Source organism: Lepidochelys kempii, chromosome 18 (genome assembly GCF_965140265.1).
Source record: "Lepidochelys kempii isolate rLepKem1 chromosome 18, rLepKem1.hap2, whole genome shotgun sequence".
NCBI lineage: Eukaryota > Metazoa > Chordata > Testudines > Cheloniidae > Lepidochelys > Lepidochelys kempii.
The window spans coordinates 18,572,363-18,590,921 of record NC_133273.1 but is presented as its reverse complement, the minus strand read 5'-3'; the positions used below and the strand labels follow the sequence as shown (position 1 = coordinate 18,590,921).

At 40.6% G+C, this 18,559-nt stretch overlaps 1 protein-coding gene across 2 annotated transcripts in view; it reads left to right on the top strand.

The window, feature by feature from the left end:
• Positions 1 to 124: 124 nt before the first annotated feature.
• SLC35E2B (solute carrier family 35 member E2B) overlaps positions 125 to 18,559 on the top strand; it is a 29,823-nt gene continuing 11,388 nt past the window's right edge. The window contains exons 1-5 of one of the 2 annotated variants that reach the window (XM_073317107.1): positions 125 to 210; positions 11,694 to 12,234; positions 13,001 to 13,136; positions 13,977 to 14,104; positions 17,567 to 17,687. In XM_073317107.1, coding sequence (XP_073173208.1) covers positions 11,910 to 12,234; positions 13,001 to 13,136; positions 13,977 to 14,104; positions 17,567 to 17,687 — 710 coding nt within the window. In that variant the 5' untranslated portion in view covers positions 125 to 210; positions 11,694 to 11,909. Of the gene's footprint in view, positions 215 to 11,693; positions 12,235 to 13,000; positions 13,137 to 13,976; positions 14,105 to 17,566; positions 17,688 to 18,559 lie in introns of both variants that reach the window. The other variant, XM_073317106.1, reaches the window with a different exon arrangement.

Genomic DNA, 18,559 nt, shown 5'->3' with positions numbered 1-18,559 from the left:
AGGCTGCCGGTGGAGCCGCGTGGGGCGTTCCTGGCCAGCCCACAGCGCCGGCCCCGCTCCCAACGCCGCGGTGGAGGCCGGTTGGCCCTGCCGGCAGCGGGCGGGGACAGAGCTTTGGTCGGCCCGGGCGGGGGGAGCCGAGTGGCGGAATGGCTCGCGCCGGGACTGCGGCAGGTGGCGGGGAGGGCCCGGGCTGAGGTCCGGCGAGAGGCAGGTGGGGCGGGCCGGCCCCCTGCAGGGGCAGGCGGTTATTTTGGGGGGGGTCTGTGCTGGGGGAGGGGCAGGCGGTTATTTTGGGGGGTGGTCTGTGCTGGGGGAGGGGCAGGCGGTTATTTGGGTAGGGCGTTGCTGAGGGGAGGCGGTTTATTGGGGGGGGGTCTGTGCTGGGGAGGGGCAGGTGGTTATTTGGGGGCGTCTTTGCTGGCGTGAGGCGATTTATTGGGGGGTCTGCTGGGGGAGGGGCAGGCGGTTTATTGGGGTGGTCTGTGCTGGGGGGAGGCGGTTTATTGGGGTGGTCTGTGCTGGGGGAGGGGCAGGCGGTTTATTGGGGGGGTCTTTGCTGGGGAGGGGCAGGTGGTTATTTGGGGGCGGTGTTTGCTGGAGGAGGGGGTAGGCAGTTTATTTGGTGGGTCTCTGTTGGGGGAGGTGGTCTTTGTTGGGGGTAGTGGGTAGGTGCAGTATCACAATGGCAGGTATAATCTGGGGTGGGGGTCCCTGGACTGGGAGTTGGGAGCTTGTGGGGGTCTAATCCTGACTGCTACAAACTGACTTTAGGCAAGTCTGTGTGTCTGTTTCTCTCTCAGTAAAATGGGCATAATAACACCTGCATTGCTTTGTAGAATGATTGGGGATCTGTGATCGAGGTGCTATGTAGGTGTTGATTTGATCATCTTTGACTATGAGTTTTGCTTCTCCCTGAGACAGTAGTTTTGAGTATTTACTTTTCTGACCTCTGAAGTAAAATAACTAAAAACACTTTTATGGCTGACAGTTTGCAGAATTTGAAACAACTAAGGCTTGTTTCATAGCATAACCAGTGGTGATCTAACAACAAAAAAAGGTTTTGAAATAAATGCAAGTTTGTAGGCCTCCCCTTCTCCCTCCTGCAAAGTTCCTTGCATAAGACTATCAGGAATTCAGCTACTAGGCGGTGGTATCATTCTATTATAAGTATTTAAACCCAGGGCTCAATGTGAGTGCAGGGCTCTGCCTGTGTGGAGCAGCTTGTTGCAGTCCAGAAAGTGCAGATGTCAGGAATGTGGCATGAAATGCGTGTGCTGAGTTACACTTCTGTTCAAGGTGGACCCTTCCAGATAAGAGTATCACTTCTGAACTACAGCTCTTATTTTTATGCCTTAGAATTCTTAATGTTTCCATTTTGGAGGCTAATTAATAATTGGCTTAATACACCAGCTTCTCACCTCTGGAGATGAAGGTTCAAAGCCTGGAGTAAGTCATGAGTGAAAATATTACTTTTTAAAAAAACACGTGTATTCATTTTTTTTTATCAGCTCAGTCTAGTCTTCAGGAGAGAGATGTCTGCATTGCAAAGCTGCTGTATGATTTACAGTTGAGTTCTAGAGAGGCCTTGCACTGGATTTTCGGTCAGGATTGATTTAGATGCATTTGCTGTGCTGTGTGGGATTCCCTGAACTGGAATAGTAAAGATGCTCCAAGACTGTGGTGCACTAGCAGATCTTAAGCCTGGTCTAAACTAAAAAGTTAGGTTGACCCAACTGCGTCGCTCAGAGGTGTGAAAAATCCACATCCCTGCATAGTTAAACTAACCTAACCCCTGCTGTAGACGGTGCTAGGTCACTAGAATAATTTTTCTGTCGACCTAGGTACCACTTCTCGGGGAGGGAGGTGGATTAACTACGCTGATGGGAGAATCCTTCCTGTTGGCATAGGCAGTGTCTACACTGAAGCTCTATAGTGGTGCAGTTGTGCCGCTATTGCATTTCAAGTATAGACAAGCCCAGAGTGTCAGTAGAATGGAGGCATGGAATGGTAGCACTGGGTTTGAGATGCACTGGCAAAGCTGTTGTGGGCGCAGAGACACTTTTGTGGCACCAATCTACACACTAGTTCCAAGTGCTGTTTTAAAATAAAACCCTGTTTGGTGACATCAGGTCAGGGAGGGGTGGTGCTTAGGGCTGAATATTCTCTCACTGAGTTACTTCCGTTTTAGATGCTTCACCTATTGGGCACAATGAAGTATCAAACAACTTCAGTCTTGCTCTTAGTGTTCAAATGCTGACATTTCTCAAAAGCGAGTGTTGCGTGGTCTTTGCTTAGCAGCCACATCTTAAATACTTGCTCATCAGTGTCTTGAGTGTTCTGATCTCTGTATAATGAAATGCATGTTTGTAAATGTTTAGAATTATATTTTATGCATGTTTGTCGCTCTGTAGGCAATGTTTAAGTGACCCATATCGCATACTAGATTAAAATGAGAGATGTGCACACAGAGCTTTTGTCTGCAGGGTACTATGCTTGGCAGAGGAAGGGGGCTGGGATTTGTCTTTCCCAGTAGATTAGCTTTATTCACTACTTTAAATAGTTTGCAACCATCTTCCTCTGGTGTTTTGAGATGAAAAAGAGTTTGTTTACAGTATACTTTGCAGAAATTGCCCACGGAGAATATCCTGTTTCGTATAAGAGATATAGGTGTTGTAGGTAGAGAGAACATAGCACAGATTTTCTTTGTTCTCTTTGCTAGGTTGTGTTCCTCTTGAGGGCATTGTATTAATCAAAAGTGTTAACAGTGTTATAAACTCTCACTGTGCAACATTAAACAGTTTTGAACAGTGTTCAGGGTTTGGTATGCAGAGACCTCAGTCTGCTTAGCACAGGTGGTGGAACTAGTGGTGCTGACGCACCCCTGGCTTGAAGTGGTTTCCATCATATACAGGGTTTACAGTTTGGTTCAGTGGCTCTCAGCACCTCCACTATACAAATTGTTCCATCGCCCTTTCTGCTTAGTACCATGACGAATCCTTTTTAACCTTTTAGGAGAGATACAGAAAAGGAGGAAAAACAGTTAAAGCATTTAAGTAAGGCTTTAATTTTAGCAACATTTCTTGTTCCCTTTCCCTTTATCTGGAGAGAGTTTAAGAAGGAAAATCACCCTTGTCTGACAGTCTCTTAGATGGTATCAAAGATGGTGGTAACTGTTCTTTTGGGCAAAAGAGAAAAAGTTAGTTGAGATTTGCTGGAGCTGTTGCTGCTGCTGCTCTTGTTGAAGTCTGATCCCGTTTCATCCAGGGTGGTGTATGGGTTTCAACTGGAGCTGGTAGAGGTGGCAGTGTTATCTGTGTCCCTCTCTTTGGCCTGGTCTCGTCAGGACACCTCTCAAAATTAGGATGACAAAGGCCAAGAGTCCCAGCAGGTTGTGTGGCTGGCAGCCATGATAGTGAAGCTTGCTTCAGTAGCCTCCATCTGTTCTTTCACTCCAAAGTCTCTTTTTTTGAAGGACCCAAAAAGGGAGTGATGGGTGGAATAGCCCATCCTCTTGTTATTTTGTCCACCAGGTAGGCCTAATATCCAACACATCAGTTTTGGTTCCTTAATTTCCAGTACAATCTATTTTTACCAAACATGATTCCAACATAGTCCTGGAATCATATCAACTTGGCTTTTTGTTTGGACTAATTTAGTCTCTCTGTCTGGTTCTCTTGCACCTGTTTATAACATTCACTATTAAAAACAACTTGACCTACTTTCATTATCATTTGTTGTTATAGGTTATTGTAATATCTTATGAACATTAATATACTTTTTACACTTGAACTCACAATTAGGGTAAATTTGTTGTCCCAGTCATCACAAGAAGTCTCTTCAGATTGCTTATTGAATTTCCAGTCTCTGAAAAATAAGTGGACTAAGAGGAAAATTCTCCTCTCAGGTGCACAGGGCAGATCTTGATCTTTAGAGTCTGCTTCCTTAATGGCAGACACACCTAGGTCAGGTGCGCAGGGTATCTGATTTGAAGCCAATCAGTTGGGTACAAGGGCAGAATTTTGCGCTAAAGATTCAGTGAAATACCTGAAAATGACATGAGCTGAGAAATTGAAGTGTCCAGAAGAAACTATTAGACCACACATCGCAGACACAAGAAATTCTCTGCACCCTCCAATTAAAATTCTTCAAATATAGAAATACTCAGGATGCTTATTGGAACTGCCATGATAGATTGTTATAAGGTTATGCAGTGTACTGTGTACTCAAAATATTGAGCTGCAATATGCATTTAACAAGTAAGATACCAAGTGTATTGGGAATAATATTTTTTATTTCTACTCTATTGTATATCGTATTTCTTGTTAGCATACATGCTTTCTTTTATAATGTGATTCTTTTATGTTCTTTGTATTGTTTTTCTTGACGTGCTATCTTTCATGTATTTAATGTATTTCTTTTGGTCAATTTAAAACAGTAAATGTGTGTGCATGCATATTTTATCTATGACATAAATCCTGTGTATCTGGATTTTAGTCTTATGCAACTTCTGCATAATATATATAATAACACACACTTCTAAATGAGGGTCATAATTACATTTGCCTCCAAAAAGTTAGTTTAAATAACTGTTGTGAGGATTTTGATCCTGTGTTAGATAGTGAGGCAGTCTTATATAGAACAAGGTTTGATACCCAAGTTGGTTTTGAATCTGCAGTTACTTTTATCTTTCCTGGTCTTTTGTTGTTAATGAGAACCTGGCTCTGAAAGGCTCTTGGCTTTTTCACTTTGTAAACAAGATTACTGGGTGTTCTTAGGCAGAGTTGGATGGAAACAGTCCAATCATCTGTAGCTCTGCCACAGAAGTTCTCAAAAGGATTGTGCAAGGAAAATTCAGGTCAGTGTTATAATTTCTGCTCAGGTTTCAGAGTAACAGCCATGTTAGTCTGTATTCGCAAAAAGAAAAGGAGTACTTTTGGCACCTTCGAGACTAACCAATTTATTTGAGCATGAGCTTTCGTGAGCTACAGCTCACTTCATCGGATGCATACCGTGGAAACTGCAGAAGACATTATATACACAGAGACCATGAAACAATACCTCCTCCCACCCCACTCTCCTGCTGGTAATAGAAGAGTGGGGTGGGAGGAGGTATTGTTTCATGGTCTCTGTGTATATAATGTCTTCTGCAGTTTCCACGGTATGCATCCGATGAAGTGAGCTGTAGCTCACGAAAGCTCATGCTCAAATAAATTGGTTAGTCTCGAAGGTGCCACAAGTACTCAATTTCTGCTCAGTGTCTCCAACTGGATTTTCACCAGCTGCCTCTTGTTTCCTTGGCATCTCTGATGCATTCCTAGAGGTAAAAGCTTTTGCCTATTTTTAAAATTGTTGTAAGTAAAGCTGGAGGAAAATTTTTGGATGAATTGTATTGTTTGACCTGAAAATATTTGCAAAATTGACCCACAAAGTTTTGGCCATTCACAAAAAAGGAGGAGAAGGAAGAGGTAGTGCCAACCTCTCCCTGCCTTATAATATTTGGCCCTGTGTTGGAGATCCAAGTTTGAATCCCTACTCTAGAACAGACCCAAACCAGTTTTTTTATTTTTAAATTTCAAACTGCCACCAAACTGAAAAATCAGTTATTCTCCCAGTTCTAGTTGGAATTGATTATCTTGCTACATAAGCTTTAATTGAGACCTATGTATTAACTTGTCCACCATACTCAGTTACATTAATTTGGAATGTTATGCTTTAGTATGAACAAATCTGTGTTGACTAAAGAACTGTAGATAGATAGCAGAATGTAATTATCAGTAATCTTACTGATCAATGTTGATTTAGCAGCAAAGAGTCCTGTGGCACCTTATAGACTAACAGACGTATTGGAGCATAAACTTTCGTGGGTGAATACCCACTTTGTCGGATGCATGTAGTGGAAATTTCCAGAGGCAGGTATATGTTGATTTAAAAGGACACTGGTCCTTTCTTTCATATTTTCTAGAAAGAAAAAAAATCTTTCTTCAGAAGTATGTTTTCTTTGTGAGTACTTGGAGAAGAACAATTGCCTTATACTCTGCAGAACTGTTATGATGACTGGTTGTCTTGAAGAAAATTTCTAGATAAGACAGGCTTATCCATTACACAGTATCCTACAGATTGCCACCTGGATGTTGTTCCTATAGTTGTGCAAACTGGCTGCTGCCATCAGTAAGAGTATATTTATGACAAAGGCCACTTATTTGTTGTCTAACATTTTTCTTATCAAATTCCTTAAGAAAATATTGCTGCTTCAGTGAGCTGTCAGTTTCAGTTTAGAGTATTTATGGTCAAACTGTGAACTTTTAGAAATGGAGAGGAAGGGGGAATGGGATTTTTTTTAAAAGATACGCTGTAGTTCAAAAATCATTATTTTGGGGGTAGTTTTTTGGCCTGTGTTATATGATGGTCCTCACTGGCCTTGGAATCTTTGGGTACATCTACACGTCAAAAAAAAAAAAAAAAAAAATCAATCCTGTGGCAGCAAGTTTCAGAGGCCAGGTCAGCAGACTTGGGCTTGTGCTATGGGGCTAAAAATAGAAGTGTAGACATTTGGGCTTGGGCATGTGCCCAGGCTCTGGAATCCGGGGAGCCTCTCCAAGCCCAGGCTCCAGCACGAGTGGGAACATCTACACTGGTATTTTTAGCCCCATAGTGCAGTCTCCATGAGTCCAAGTCAGTGGACCTGGGCTCTGAGATTCACTGCTGTGGGTGGTTTTTTTGCAGTATAGATGTATCCTATGAGTCTACAAGTGCAGGATATCCTTCAAATAGCTTCTCAAATGTGATGTTTTCATGCCTAACTAAGAGGTAGCAGTCTCTGGATTCTTATCTAGTTTCTTCTTTTATACTCCAGCATTGATTTGAGTCACTCAAAGGTTTTATTGTATATTAATTTTCTAATTTTTAATGTAGCATGCTTTATTTTTAATGCACTTTTGGTGTTGGGAGTGAACTAGGGAAGCTCTATAAAGTACACTGCCTGCTGCTTGTTCTAACATGCCAGAAGATTCAATTTCTGTGTGTAATCCAACCCAGTCTCCCAACTACTGCCACGTTTTCATCTATCTGTAAACAGCATGACTGTTGGTATCAGGGGAAGACAACCAAATTAATCCCAGATGGGGACCTATTTCAGCCAGTGTCAGACTTTCCAGTTAATTTAAGGTAGCAGGTCAGTAATTTGGGTGTGTGTGTTTGTTTTCTCTTAAAATCCTTTCATTGCTAGAGTGTTAACTTTTACTGAATGTCATGCTGTTTAACAAAATGATACCAAATATGATATAACAATGGTGCGGGGGTTGGGAACCTCATTATTATATTTTGTTGCCCTTGTTACTATAGCACCAGTGGCACCATCTCAAGGCTGCGATGGCACTTTCATCTTAAATATTCAGGGTATTTTCTCTGAGCTAAAAAGTAGGAAACCAGGAACAATGGTTCTACCCAAATAAAAAAAGGAAAAAAAGTGTAGCTATTCTCTCTACAAATTATGAATATTTCAGCAGGATTGTACCGGGCGCAAGGGAGCCACAAATTATTAGCCACTGTTTTGGATTCACTACATCTGTACCCAAGGGGCAAAGCCAAGCCACCATATGTTGTGATCCTTTCATATCTCAGAAGGGGATGGCAAGTCATTGGTTTGATGCAATACTCCCAAGGTGTACCAGGGGCTATAAGAAATAGTAATGCTGATTCAGTAGGTAGCAGTCTTTCCTTTGTTTCATTACTGAACAAAAATAATAGAATGGAAGTAGGGGACACAGTGTTGCTAAAACTGCTGCCATCTTGATATTTTTTGACCATTTGTCACTAAAAAGCCCAAGTGACTTGGCTAAATTCCAACTTGTGTAATTACATTCCACCAACCAAAGCTCCCACTGCAGTTTCAAGTGGATATATTCTTCACTTCCTGTCTTTCATTATTGCGTGGAGTTACTTTGCACTATAAACAATTTTTACAGTTGGGAGTTTTGTTTCTTGAGTGTGGGAATTGTGAAGTCTTAATTCTTATGCTGGAAGGAATCAGAAAAACATTGTACTATCCCATCAAGTTCTCCAGAGATGGAGTCCTCCCTGAAGTTTGCCACTATTGTCTTATATCTCCAGGTAGTGGATTGCTCTGAAGACAGTTGAAGCCCACCTCCAGGCCAGAGAGTGATTTTTTTCAGTTTATGTTAATCCCCTGCAAATGTAATGCTTGTGCAGAAATAGCTGAGTATTACTACAGTATAATTGCTTTATAGTGAGTAACTGACACATTGCTTTTCCCCACTCTGCATCATTCCCTTTTATTCCATTGATTTATATTTTTTTTAAAAAATCGCATTTATATGAAAATAGGTCTATTTTGCTGTAGTAGGAATTCAACAAGTGAATTCTTTCCTGATCAGAGACCAGCATATTGCCCTAGGAAGATGTTTTGCTGTGTAATCTCCATGGTTTGTGTCCTTGTACCTTTTTTCCCCCTTTAAAACCAAGTTCTTGAAGGGAGGACACAGTTACTGTATATGTGGCAAAGAACTCAATCTTGGATTCCCTATCTTCATTAACAGCTCAATAAACAGAGCACTGATCTTAAGACAGAAGACTCAGTCCAATTCTGCTGTACATTAAATGGCTATGAATGATAAAGATAAATATTTTATGACATTTAATATCTCTCTTGGCTAGCAGCTGCTGTAGTCTATTTTAGTTTGTTCATCATGGCATTAATGTAGTTTCCCGTACATGTTTCATTGGTTGTCATGTTGTAAATATATTTAGGGTCCCATCCTGTGAACACTTCCACATTCGTAACTATGCTCAAGGAAGATAATGCTTTTGAAGTCAATGCGATTAGTACTGGAACTAAATTTTTCACTACATTATGGTTCATTGAACGCCTATTCTTTACTGATTCAGCAGTGTACAATGTAAATTTAATCAAGGGAATTCTGTGAGAAAGGATACAGTGGTTGAAATACTTCTCAAAACTTATGGACAGGTATAATAAAACACAGATTTACTGAGAACCAGTCAGCAGTTGAAGCAGCTTACCTCCCATCCCCACCTCTAGGATTTCATGTGCCTCTCCTCAGAGACACTGTTGTAGGTTCCCCCAATCCTGGATCACTGTGGAACAGGGACGTGTCTTTCACTATGCTGACGGATGTTTTGGGAAGCTGGTTGACTGGCTGGGTTCAAACCTGACTTTTATGAATCTCTTATTTTTCCCAAATATTATAGCTGTCTCCCTGAAACCTTTGGAAAATTAACACTATTCTTAATAAATTTATAATCAGCAGATAATGACTAGAGCTGATATGAACGGTGTTCCTGCTAGCGAGCTTTAGAATTGGACATATTTTTTAATGAGATTGCTACCATTCATTTCCTTTGGTCAGGCCAAGTCATCAGATTAAGTTCTCAGATACTGTGGTAGTGGGGTAACTTATAAGTACCTGAGAGAGAGCAGTACCGAGCCTAAATCTATCCCTGTGCAACAGAAGAAAATGTTCATTTTTTCCCAGGGAAATGTTAAATGTTAGCAGTTCTGGTTCACTGACAGGTTCAGAAATTGGTCATCCTCAGATCATGAGATCCTACAATTTCATGGCCTTGTTCTGCATGAATGTTTGAGGGTGCATGTGGGCGAATCCAGGCTGAACTAGTTGGATCAGAGGGCAAGGGGGCTTTCTGTATTACTATAGAATTTACAATTATGTAAAACTCAGTGCTTCAAAGTGTCAGACTTAGAGAAGAAAGGACTTTGCCCAGAATTTGTGCTGCAGCACTCTTAAGCAATTTGTCTGTTTAAAAGAAATAATACTGAATGTATTTAGCTCATGGGTGAAATTAACCACCATAAAAGCATTTTTGGATCAACATGAATATATTATGTACTGGAATCAGTATAGGAAGAGCCAGTGCCCTAGCATCACTTCATAACAATGGGTGTTCTGCTGCTGGTAGAAGAAAAAGGGCCAGGGGTGGGTAGGCGGAGGTCCATTTTGCTACAGAATAAAAGTCATATCTGCAAAGTAGAAACTTTCAATACAAAATAGTTGAAGTTCAGGGGGAATACAAGAGGTGTGATATGGTGAAAACTTATTAACTTTTCAGTCTCATTTATCAAAGGTTTTGTAATGCCCCTGTCAAGTCTGGCTTAAAAAAAAAAAAGTGAAGAAAGCAAATATGTATCCTGGCCAATTTACTGAATAAACATTTTCCCATAAAACCAGTGCATTAGCTCTTGCTAACTCCTGTGGGTTTTATACTTGCTGTGTAGTGTTTGCTGTGCTGCCATTGTTCAGATGCACTGTTGTATAACGACCTCATTGCAGACATTGTTTCCAAAATGTCCATGGTAACCTGCCACCAAATAGTGGCATTTTTTAAACTCTTCAATCAGTTGAGTGTCCTCAGAGCCACTGATACTCTAAATCAGTGATACTAAGACCTCGGTGGTTCAGGAGTCAACTTAGCGATCAACGTTACTCAAAAGAGCCGCAGTAATGTGAATTTATTGTTTCATTTACCATTTTGTGTGTGTATGTATTCTCATAGCAAAATGACTGACCAAGTATTATTATTTTATCTACTACAATTGGTTAATAACATAGTAAATGCATCCTGTTCCGTTTATAATTTAGTTTATTAATAATTAAATCATACAGTGTTTTAACATCATGTGCTGCAGAGAGCCGCAGGAGACAAAGTAAAGAGCCACTTTTGTGGCTCTTGAGCCTCAGTCTGTGTCATTGCTCTAAATATACCTTTCCAACTTGCTCATTCGTGTAGGAACTACTTGTTTGGAACCATGAAAAGCCCCACCTATAATTCATTTCCTTTCTACCTGAGCTGTTCTCTTGTCTTCACTCTCCCCCACTCCCAAAATATGGACTAAAAACTAAAAAAGTAAATCTGTTGGTGGCTTTTTATGCTGATGGTAAAAAGTTACTGTAGAACAATTTAGTCCTTGTTGCAAACTTTGGACCCTATTTGTGAAAACAGATCAGTTGCCTTACTGTGATTATGTCACCTAGTTTATGTGGAAGAACAGACAGCATAGAGTGTTGTTCCTTGTTCTGTTACTCACTAAATTCTTCTGTGGTTCACCAGACTTTGTGTAACTCATAAGAGAATAGAAATGAAGAGACATGCTCTGTTGCCGATAACTGAGTTGTAAAGCAGTGATTGACTCTTACATGGAGATTTTTCCACCAATTGGTTGTCAAGATTGGATGCTTTTCTAAAAGCTCTGCTCTAGGAATTATTTTGGAGATGTTTTATGGCCTGTGTTATACAGGAGGTGAGACAGACAGATGATCACAATGGTCCTTTCTGGCCTTTGAATCTATGAATAAGCAGAACAGAGAACAGCACATTGAATAAGAATAGATTCTCTAATTGAAAGTGAAGGTATTCACTTAATATATTTTGATGGAGAGGAAAAAACAGACCTTTGGGGTTTCATTTTGCCAGTGCTATCTTGAGCACTTCAAAAGCTATGTTTAGGCAAGATTTTCTTCTAGGACTTGATATCTTGATCATGCTAGCAGGGAGAAATCAGTTTTTAAAACAAATACAAATCTTTATCCTCTTCATAAGCTGTAGATGAAACATGGCATTTCTGTGATGTGAAATATTCAGAAAATGGAAGTGTACTCAGATAACTGTGAACTTTTCTTCTTTTTTTAAATCTTCAGAAAAAGCAGTTGACCACCAGAAGGAATGTGAAGTTCACCAGTATGTGAAGTTTATTTCTAAACAAGATGTTGTCTGGAGGACCAAATAAACTTTTATGGACCATTGGAGCCGAAAGATTAGTTACATGACATTATTTTTGTCTCTTCACTGTGCAGTTCTGTACCAAGTCAATGTTGCTTTATGTTAAGACCAAACAGTAGTCTCCTGACATCAACATGTCGTCTGTAACAAACACTCAGACTCTAGCGGACTTTGATCCTCCTGTCCCTGAGGAAAAGTCAAAGGGGAAATCATTATTTCAGTTGGGCCCCTTCTTTGCTAACAGGAGTGAGAAAATTGTAATTGCCAGGAGTGACAGTGTACCAGAAGAAAATGTACTGAAAATAACCATCACTGAGACTACAGTCATTGAGTCGGACTTGGGCATCTGGAATTATCATGCTCTGATCTACCTCACATTGTGGTTTTTCTTTAGCTTTTGTACCCTTTTTCTTAACAAATACATTCTTTCACTACTGGAAGGAGAACCCAGCATGCTAGGTAATTATGATTTTCATTATAAGCTTCGGTTCCATTAAAATATTTGAGTGTCAGATTCTGTGCGATAGACTTAAATTGACGAGCGGTTTGTTCAGAGTGAGAGCAGCATGGTCAAGTGGTCTAAGCACAGGACTGGGATCTAGGAATGCCTAAGTTGTAATTTTGGACTTGACATGGACTCCCTCTGGCTTTTAGTGAATCTGCTAAATTTCTGTGCCTCAGTTTCCCCCTCTGTAAGGTGGGATAAAACTATTTCATAGAGATTCTGTGTTGATTTGTAAGGTAATGTTTGTAAAGCGCTTTAAAGAGGAGTGCTATATAATTTTTGTATACAATGAAACCTTGTAGTCTATTGAGTGGTAAAATTGTGTTTTAGGGTTTTTTTTAATAACTTAGTCTAATTTTAAATAAATTATTTGTATTCTTATCTCCAGAGACCTACATGTATCTAAGGTCTCACTGAATTGCAAAGGTTTGGTCTTCATATGACCATGTTAACATATCTGGTTTTTAAGGAGTAGAGGGACATGGTAACTGTGAACTAATTTGCATAGGCACACAGTTAATCCTCCATCTTTGTCTCTTATCCTGCTGGTCGTTTCAGAGGGAAAGGGCTTTTACTAGAATTTTATGAAGCTTAGAGATAAGCATCCATATTTGTTGACACCTACCAAGGATCTCTGAAACTAAATTAATCTAATTAATAGCTTGGTACTTAATGCTGTATTCATCTTCTGACCCCTCTTGGTTTCTCATTTTTTCTTAGGTGCTGTTCAGATGCTTTCAACCACTTTCATTGGCTGTATAAAAATGTTTGTTCCGTGCTGTTTGTACCAGCACAAAACACGTATCTCTTACCCTCCCAATTTCATCATGACAATGTTGTTTGTTGGACTGATGAGGTAAATGGCTGAATATTTCCAGGGCGGGCAGTATACGTGGTAGCACTGTGTATTGCCTTGCAGGAGACCCACTTTCACATCTCTTCTTCCTTCATGAGAAGGGCAGAGGGCATTGTTCAAACAAAACTTTTTCTCAGAAATCTCACAATGATCCATCCATCCTTTAGTTGCTCTTTCTAAACACCTCTTTTCTTCTGAAAAACAAGTCTTTGAAACTCTTTGCACTCCATCGGTTTTAATCCGCCATCTAAAAAAAATCTCTCTCTCTCTCTCTCTCTCAGTGTTTTCTTTTGGTGATGTGATGTTTCTCTTCTCTGTAAGACTAGTACTTTGTTCTCGTTCTGATTATTACTACTTATTGTGGTGTTGCTGTGTCCTCCTATTATCCTTTCCCAGCAATTTATATCAGAAGTTATTTAAAATATTTATAAAATTACATTTTGTTTTTAAACCTACACCTTTAAAAGAAAGTATTTGCTATAGCCTTGGACAGAGCAAGACTATATATCATGCCTGATGAGAGGCTATTAAAACATTGTTTGGGCTCACCTTCACTTCAAGTCTAAACTGTTTTTTACTAAACTGGTAGCAGCTATTGAACAGAGTCTTTCAGCACTGTTGTGTTTTATGATTTAAAAGGAAACTGAATAGAAGTGACCTTTCATTCTGATGAAATAGGAAGCTTAAATGTAGCATACATAATTTAGTTACTATACCCCAAATGTGTATATTTAAAAATTGTGGCACAGTAACTAAATTATGTTAAGCATCTAAAGCTAAAATGTGCCTTTTAAGCGTTGTTTTACTGTCTCTGCTTGACTTTGTATGTCTCTCTTTCAGGTTTGCAACAGTGGTTTTAGGTCTAGTAAGCTTGAAAAATGTGGCTGTTTCATTTGCTGAAACAGTTAAAAGCTCTGCACCTATTTTTACTGTCATTATGTCCCGGATGATTTTAGGGGAATACACTGGTAAGTAGTTTGTTGGAATGTTATCATTTTGCAATGTAATGTGGGCTATTTGGTGATTGATAAAGAGATTCCATCTGAGTTGTTTAGTGATTAATGCAGCTGGAAAAGTTGTCCTTATTGAACAGAGTCTCAACTATAAATTGAGCAGGCAAGGACCGTATAAAAAGTAATTTGTCAAAGGACAGTATTGGTTGGAAATTTGCTTTTCTGACCCAAAAAAAAAAATACTGTTACAATTTTTTAGATACATTTTTCTAAAAATGACGTTTATGTGTATGTTCTTCCCGTGTGGAAAGCCGCTGATCTGACAAGCATTTTAAAAATCTTGAGTGTCTTCACTGTGTCCAGCCTGAGGCTAAAAAATAAAACTGGCCTCTTAAATGCTTTTTCATAATCACCACTGAATTGCAATTGCATTCCAATCTTCTAGTCTTTGAGGGACCTTGCCCTAATCAGCAATGTGCATTCTTCCTGACATGAAGTCTGAGGGGTTGAGGACTGAATGAAGCCAGAGGAAGGAGGATTAGCACCATTGCAGGGATGGAGGGCAAATATTAATTTCTTCTGCCATTTGAGGACACTGACAAGAAAACCAAGGCTGGAGAAGGTCAATTTTAATTTACCTCTGCAGGGCAGATGTGCTGGTAACTCAGTACACCTATAATATCTTTAAGTGCAGGTCAACAGCTTGTCTGAAATCTCCTTTGATTGAAACTAAAATATCCATTAGTTTTGAAATGAGAGGAGTCATTACTAAACAAGTTAAGATGGAGCTCATTAAGTTTTTCTAAATTTGTATTATCTGACGCATGTAGTTTTGTAAGTACAGTAATGTAAAGTAGAGCTGGATGAATTTTTTTGGCCAGAATTTTTTCACTGAAAAAAGGCAGATTCAGCGACACTGAAACAATTCATGATTTCCTTTCTGGTTAGGTGAATTGTTCACAGAAAAAAAACTCTCAGTCGTAATTATTCATTTTAGAAAGACAGGGTGCGTGAAGTAATTGTGACATGCCCCAGAGTACAATCTGGATTGTTGGATCGTTGTGCCCTCTTAACTCTACAGTCTGGAATGCACTATGCCCTGCTTTGTTATGTGAGCGGCTGCTCTGCCCGCCCACCCCAGCCCTCTAGTATGCAAGTCACCCACAGACATATACCAGAGTGCTGTGCACAACCACTCTTGAATTACATACAGGGCAACACCCGCATATTCCTAGTCCAGACTTGCACCCCAGAAATGTCCATTTTACACTGCTTAAAACCGCTTTGATCAGGGTAAACTCATTAATTAGTTTGTTGTTCCATCAAAGGGTATGAATATGCTCCAGCCTTTGTAACCTGAGTAGATTCCCCAAACTTCAGTCAAAAACACACTGGCTTAGATAAAACATAAAAATAAGTTATTAGCTACAGAAAAATAGATTTCAAGTAATTATAAATGACATAATCTTGAAGATCAGAATTGGTTACAAAAAGAAAGTAAAGATAAAATCTCAGTCTAATTCCTAAAGTTTATCAAGTTAAGTCAGATTTGAAGGTTTCTCTGACCCAAAAGCCTACAACAGTCTGTGCTAACTGGAAACCTCTTCCAGTTAGGACCACTTCTCCCAGTTCAAATGTTTCTTTGTCTTCCAAGTGATCTTCTTGCCTTCAGTAAAGGTTGGGGAAGAGAGGGGGCCTGATGATGTCACTGTCCCTTATTTTATACTCTCCTCCAGGTGCTGGAAAAATCTTTACTATGTCCTGGGGTTAGGCAGCCCCAATGGCGGATATAGAGTTAGTGGGGCCCTGTGCACAGCTTCATTTTCAGGGCCCCTCCCTTGGGACCCAGCCAAGAAAAAGATCATTCTCTTACATCTTCCTCCCCCCTGCCCCCATTTTTCATTCTTTTTTTCTTCATCCTCCCCCTATATTATAAGTAATGGGAAGTATTTTAAAATAAAGTGAGGTACCTTGATTGAGGCAGGGGGTTGGGGTGAAAGAGAGAGTGTGGGGGTTGGGCTCTGGGAGGAAGTTGGGGTGCGGGCTGGGGCAGGGGGTTGGAGTGTGGGAGGAGGGCAGGGGAGCAGCGCTTACCTCAGGAGATGCAGCTCCCAAAGCCACCGGCGCACACACCCCTTTGGCAGCAGCTCCTAGGCGGGGGGCCAAGGAGTCTCTGCGCGCCGCTGCCCACAAGTGCTGCCCCTGCAGCTCTCATTGGCTGCAGTTCCTGGCCAATGGGAGCTGCAGTGTCGGCGCTCGGGGCGGGGGCAGCCCACAGAGACCCCCCCAGCAGCTGCAGGGACATGCCAGCCGCTTCCGGGAGCGGCACAGCATGGAGGGAGAGAGGCAGAACAGGCAGGGAGCCGCCTTAGCCCTGCTGCTGGCACGTCTATGCGCACCCCTTGGGGTGAAGGGGGCAGTGGGTCTCCGTGAGCTACCCAGGGCGGGCACCTCCCCCCACACCGGGGGCGTGCAGAGACATGCCAGTAGCTGGACGCTTACAGGAGCAGCATGGGGCCACTGGCCGTAGCATGCATGCAGCCTGCCTGAGCCCTGCTATGCTGCTGGCCGGGACTCAGGTACAGGTTGTGAGATGAGATTTGTCCTGCATTTTTGCCCCCCCTTCCCCCCGCCCTCCCGTCACTGGGGGCTCCGTGCCACCGGATGGTTTGTTTCATGGTAAATCCAGTCCTCATCAGCCCCATTGCCTACTTGCCCAGCATTCAGTCCTTCATATGAATTGCAATTTCTTGCTTTTGTGTACATGAGGCTTGACATGTAAGATTTGTGTTCACAGTTCCTTTGTTATTTCTAAGGAGTTGGTCTGTGGGCATTTCCCAGACTCTCAACACGTTTCAGTAACAAACATATAGCAAAATCTCATAACTTCATATGTAGTGACACACACATTTCAACAGGACAGTAATGTTCAACAGATTATGACTTTTCCAGTGATACCTCACAAGGCATACGTGGTACAAAGTATATCATAACTAGGATATATTCTGGAAAAACCAGACCCGAAAAAGAGCTCTGTGTAAGCTTTGAAGCTTGTCTCTTTCACCAACAGACGCTGGTCCAATAAAAGTTCTCACCCACGTTGTTTCACTAATTTCCTGGGACTGACAGGGCTCAGTACTGCATACAATGATTCATTTTGACATTTTTGAAATGAAACATTTTGATGTTTTCATTTTGAAATTACCTTCAATTTTATTTTAAAAGATGCAAAAACATTAAGCAGTCAAAATAGAAACAAAAGTTTTATGTAGAACAGAACATTTTGTTCAACTTGAAACAGATATTTTTCAATTTTTTCCTTTTGCTGAAATTCCCCAAAAATTAGTTTTTGTGTGACCCAAAATGATTGATTTTTTTTTTTTTTTAAATTGGAACTGCTAGCAAACAGAAAAATCCATTACTCACTCAGCTCTGGTTTAAAGCCAATTTTTATTTATTTATTTATTTTACTTACAGGATTGCTGGTGAATCTGTCTCTCATTCCTGTCATGGGAGGATTAGCTCTATGTACAGCCACTGAAATCAGTTTCAACATTCTGGGTTTTTCGGCAGCTTTGTCTACTAACATCATGGACTGGTGAGGCCTGATGAAGGTTGCATGTGGAGCAGAGAAGGAATTGTTAGTTTATTTGTAAACTAAGCCATATCTTGTCCCAGGCTGTACAGTTCAGCTGGTGTTTCCCATACAGTATTTTAATTCTTGGTATTCAGATATCTATTTCTTAATAGAAAACATAGTGCTCTTAGAGGTGAGAATGCCATACCTGTCAGAACACAGTGGATAAAGAATAGAACAACTCCTATGCTACAAAGTCATGTACAATTGAATTATCTCCGTTCATGATTCTTGACAAAGTCTATTTACAAGGGATTACCAGCATGCAACCATTTTGTCATTTGTGACTAGCAGTGTCCTGGTTTGTAGCCGGTGGTAGCTTTGTCTTTTAACTACGAGGCGGAGGGTGGGACAGAGCCAGTCAACTGCAGGTTCTTATTGCTGGTGAACACAAAGGGTGAATATAAGTTGCTTATGTTTTTTTTTAATAAAATATGTGACCATGTTATGGAAGAATTGCCAAATGCGTAAAACCAGTAATGCACAAATATGTTGCAACTAATATAGTATGGAAGAGCACTAGCACCTCTAAACTTCAGGTTGAGCAGATATATATTTTTAATGTTGCTAATAAGATAATTGAAATACTCCTAAGTTAGGTTATTGGGGTAATATTTTAATATGCTAGGTTAACAATGAGTTCAGATAACACAAGAAAATGGAAAACTTCAGGCATGGTAAATCATTGACTGTAGTTAAACTCAAAGTAATCAGAAAGCCATGACAGTTTTCTAATAAATTTCTATTTATAAGAACACTTTTCTCTCTGTAAAGAAAGCCTTTTCATATCTGATTGCAAGGTAAAATAAATAAACTAAAATGCGGAGAACTTT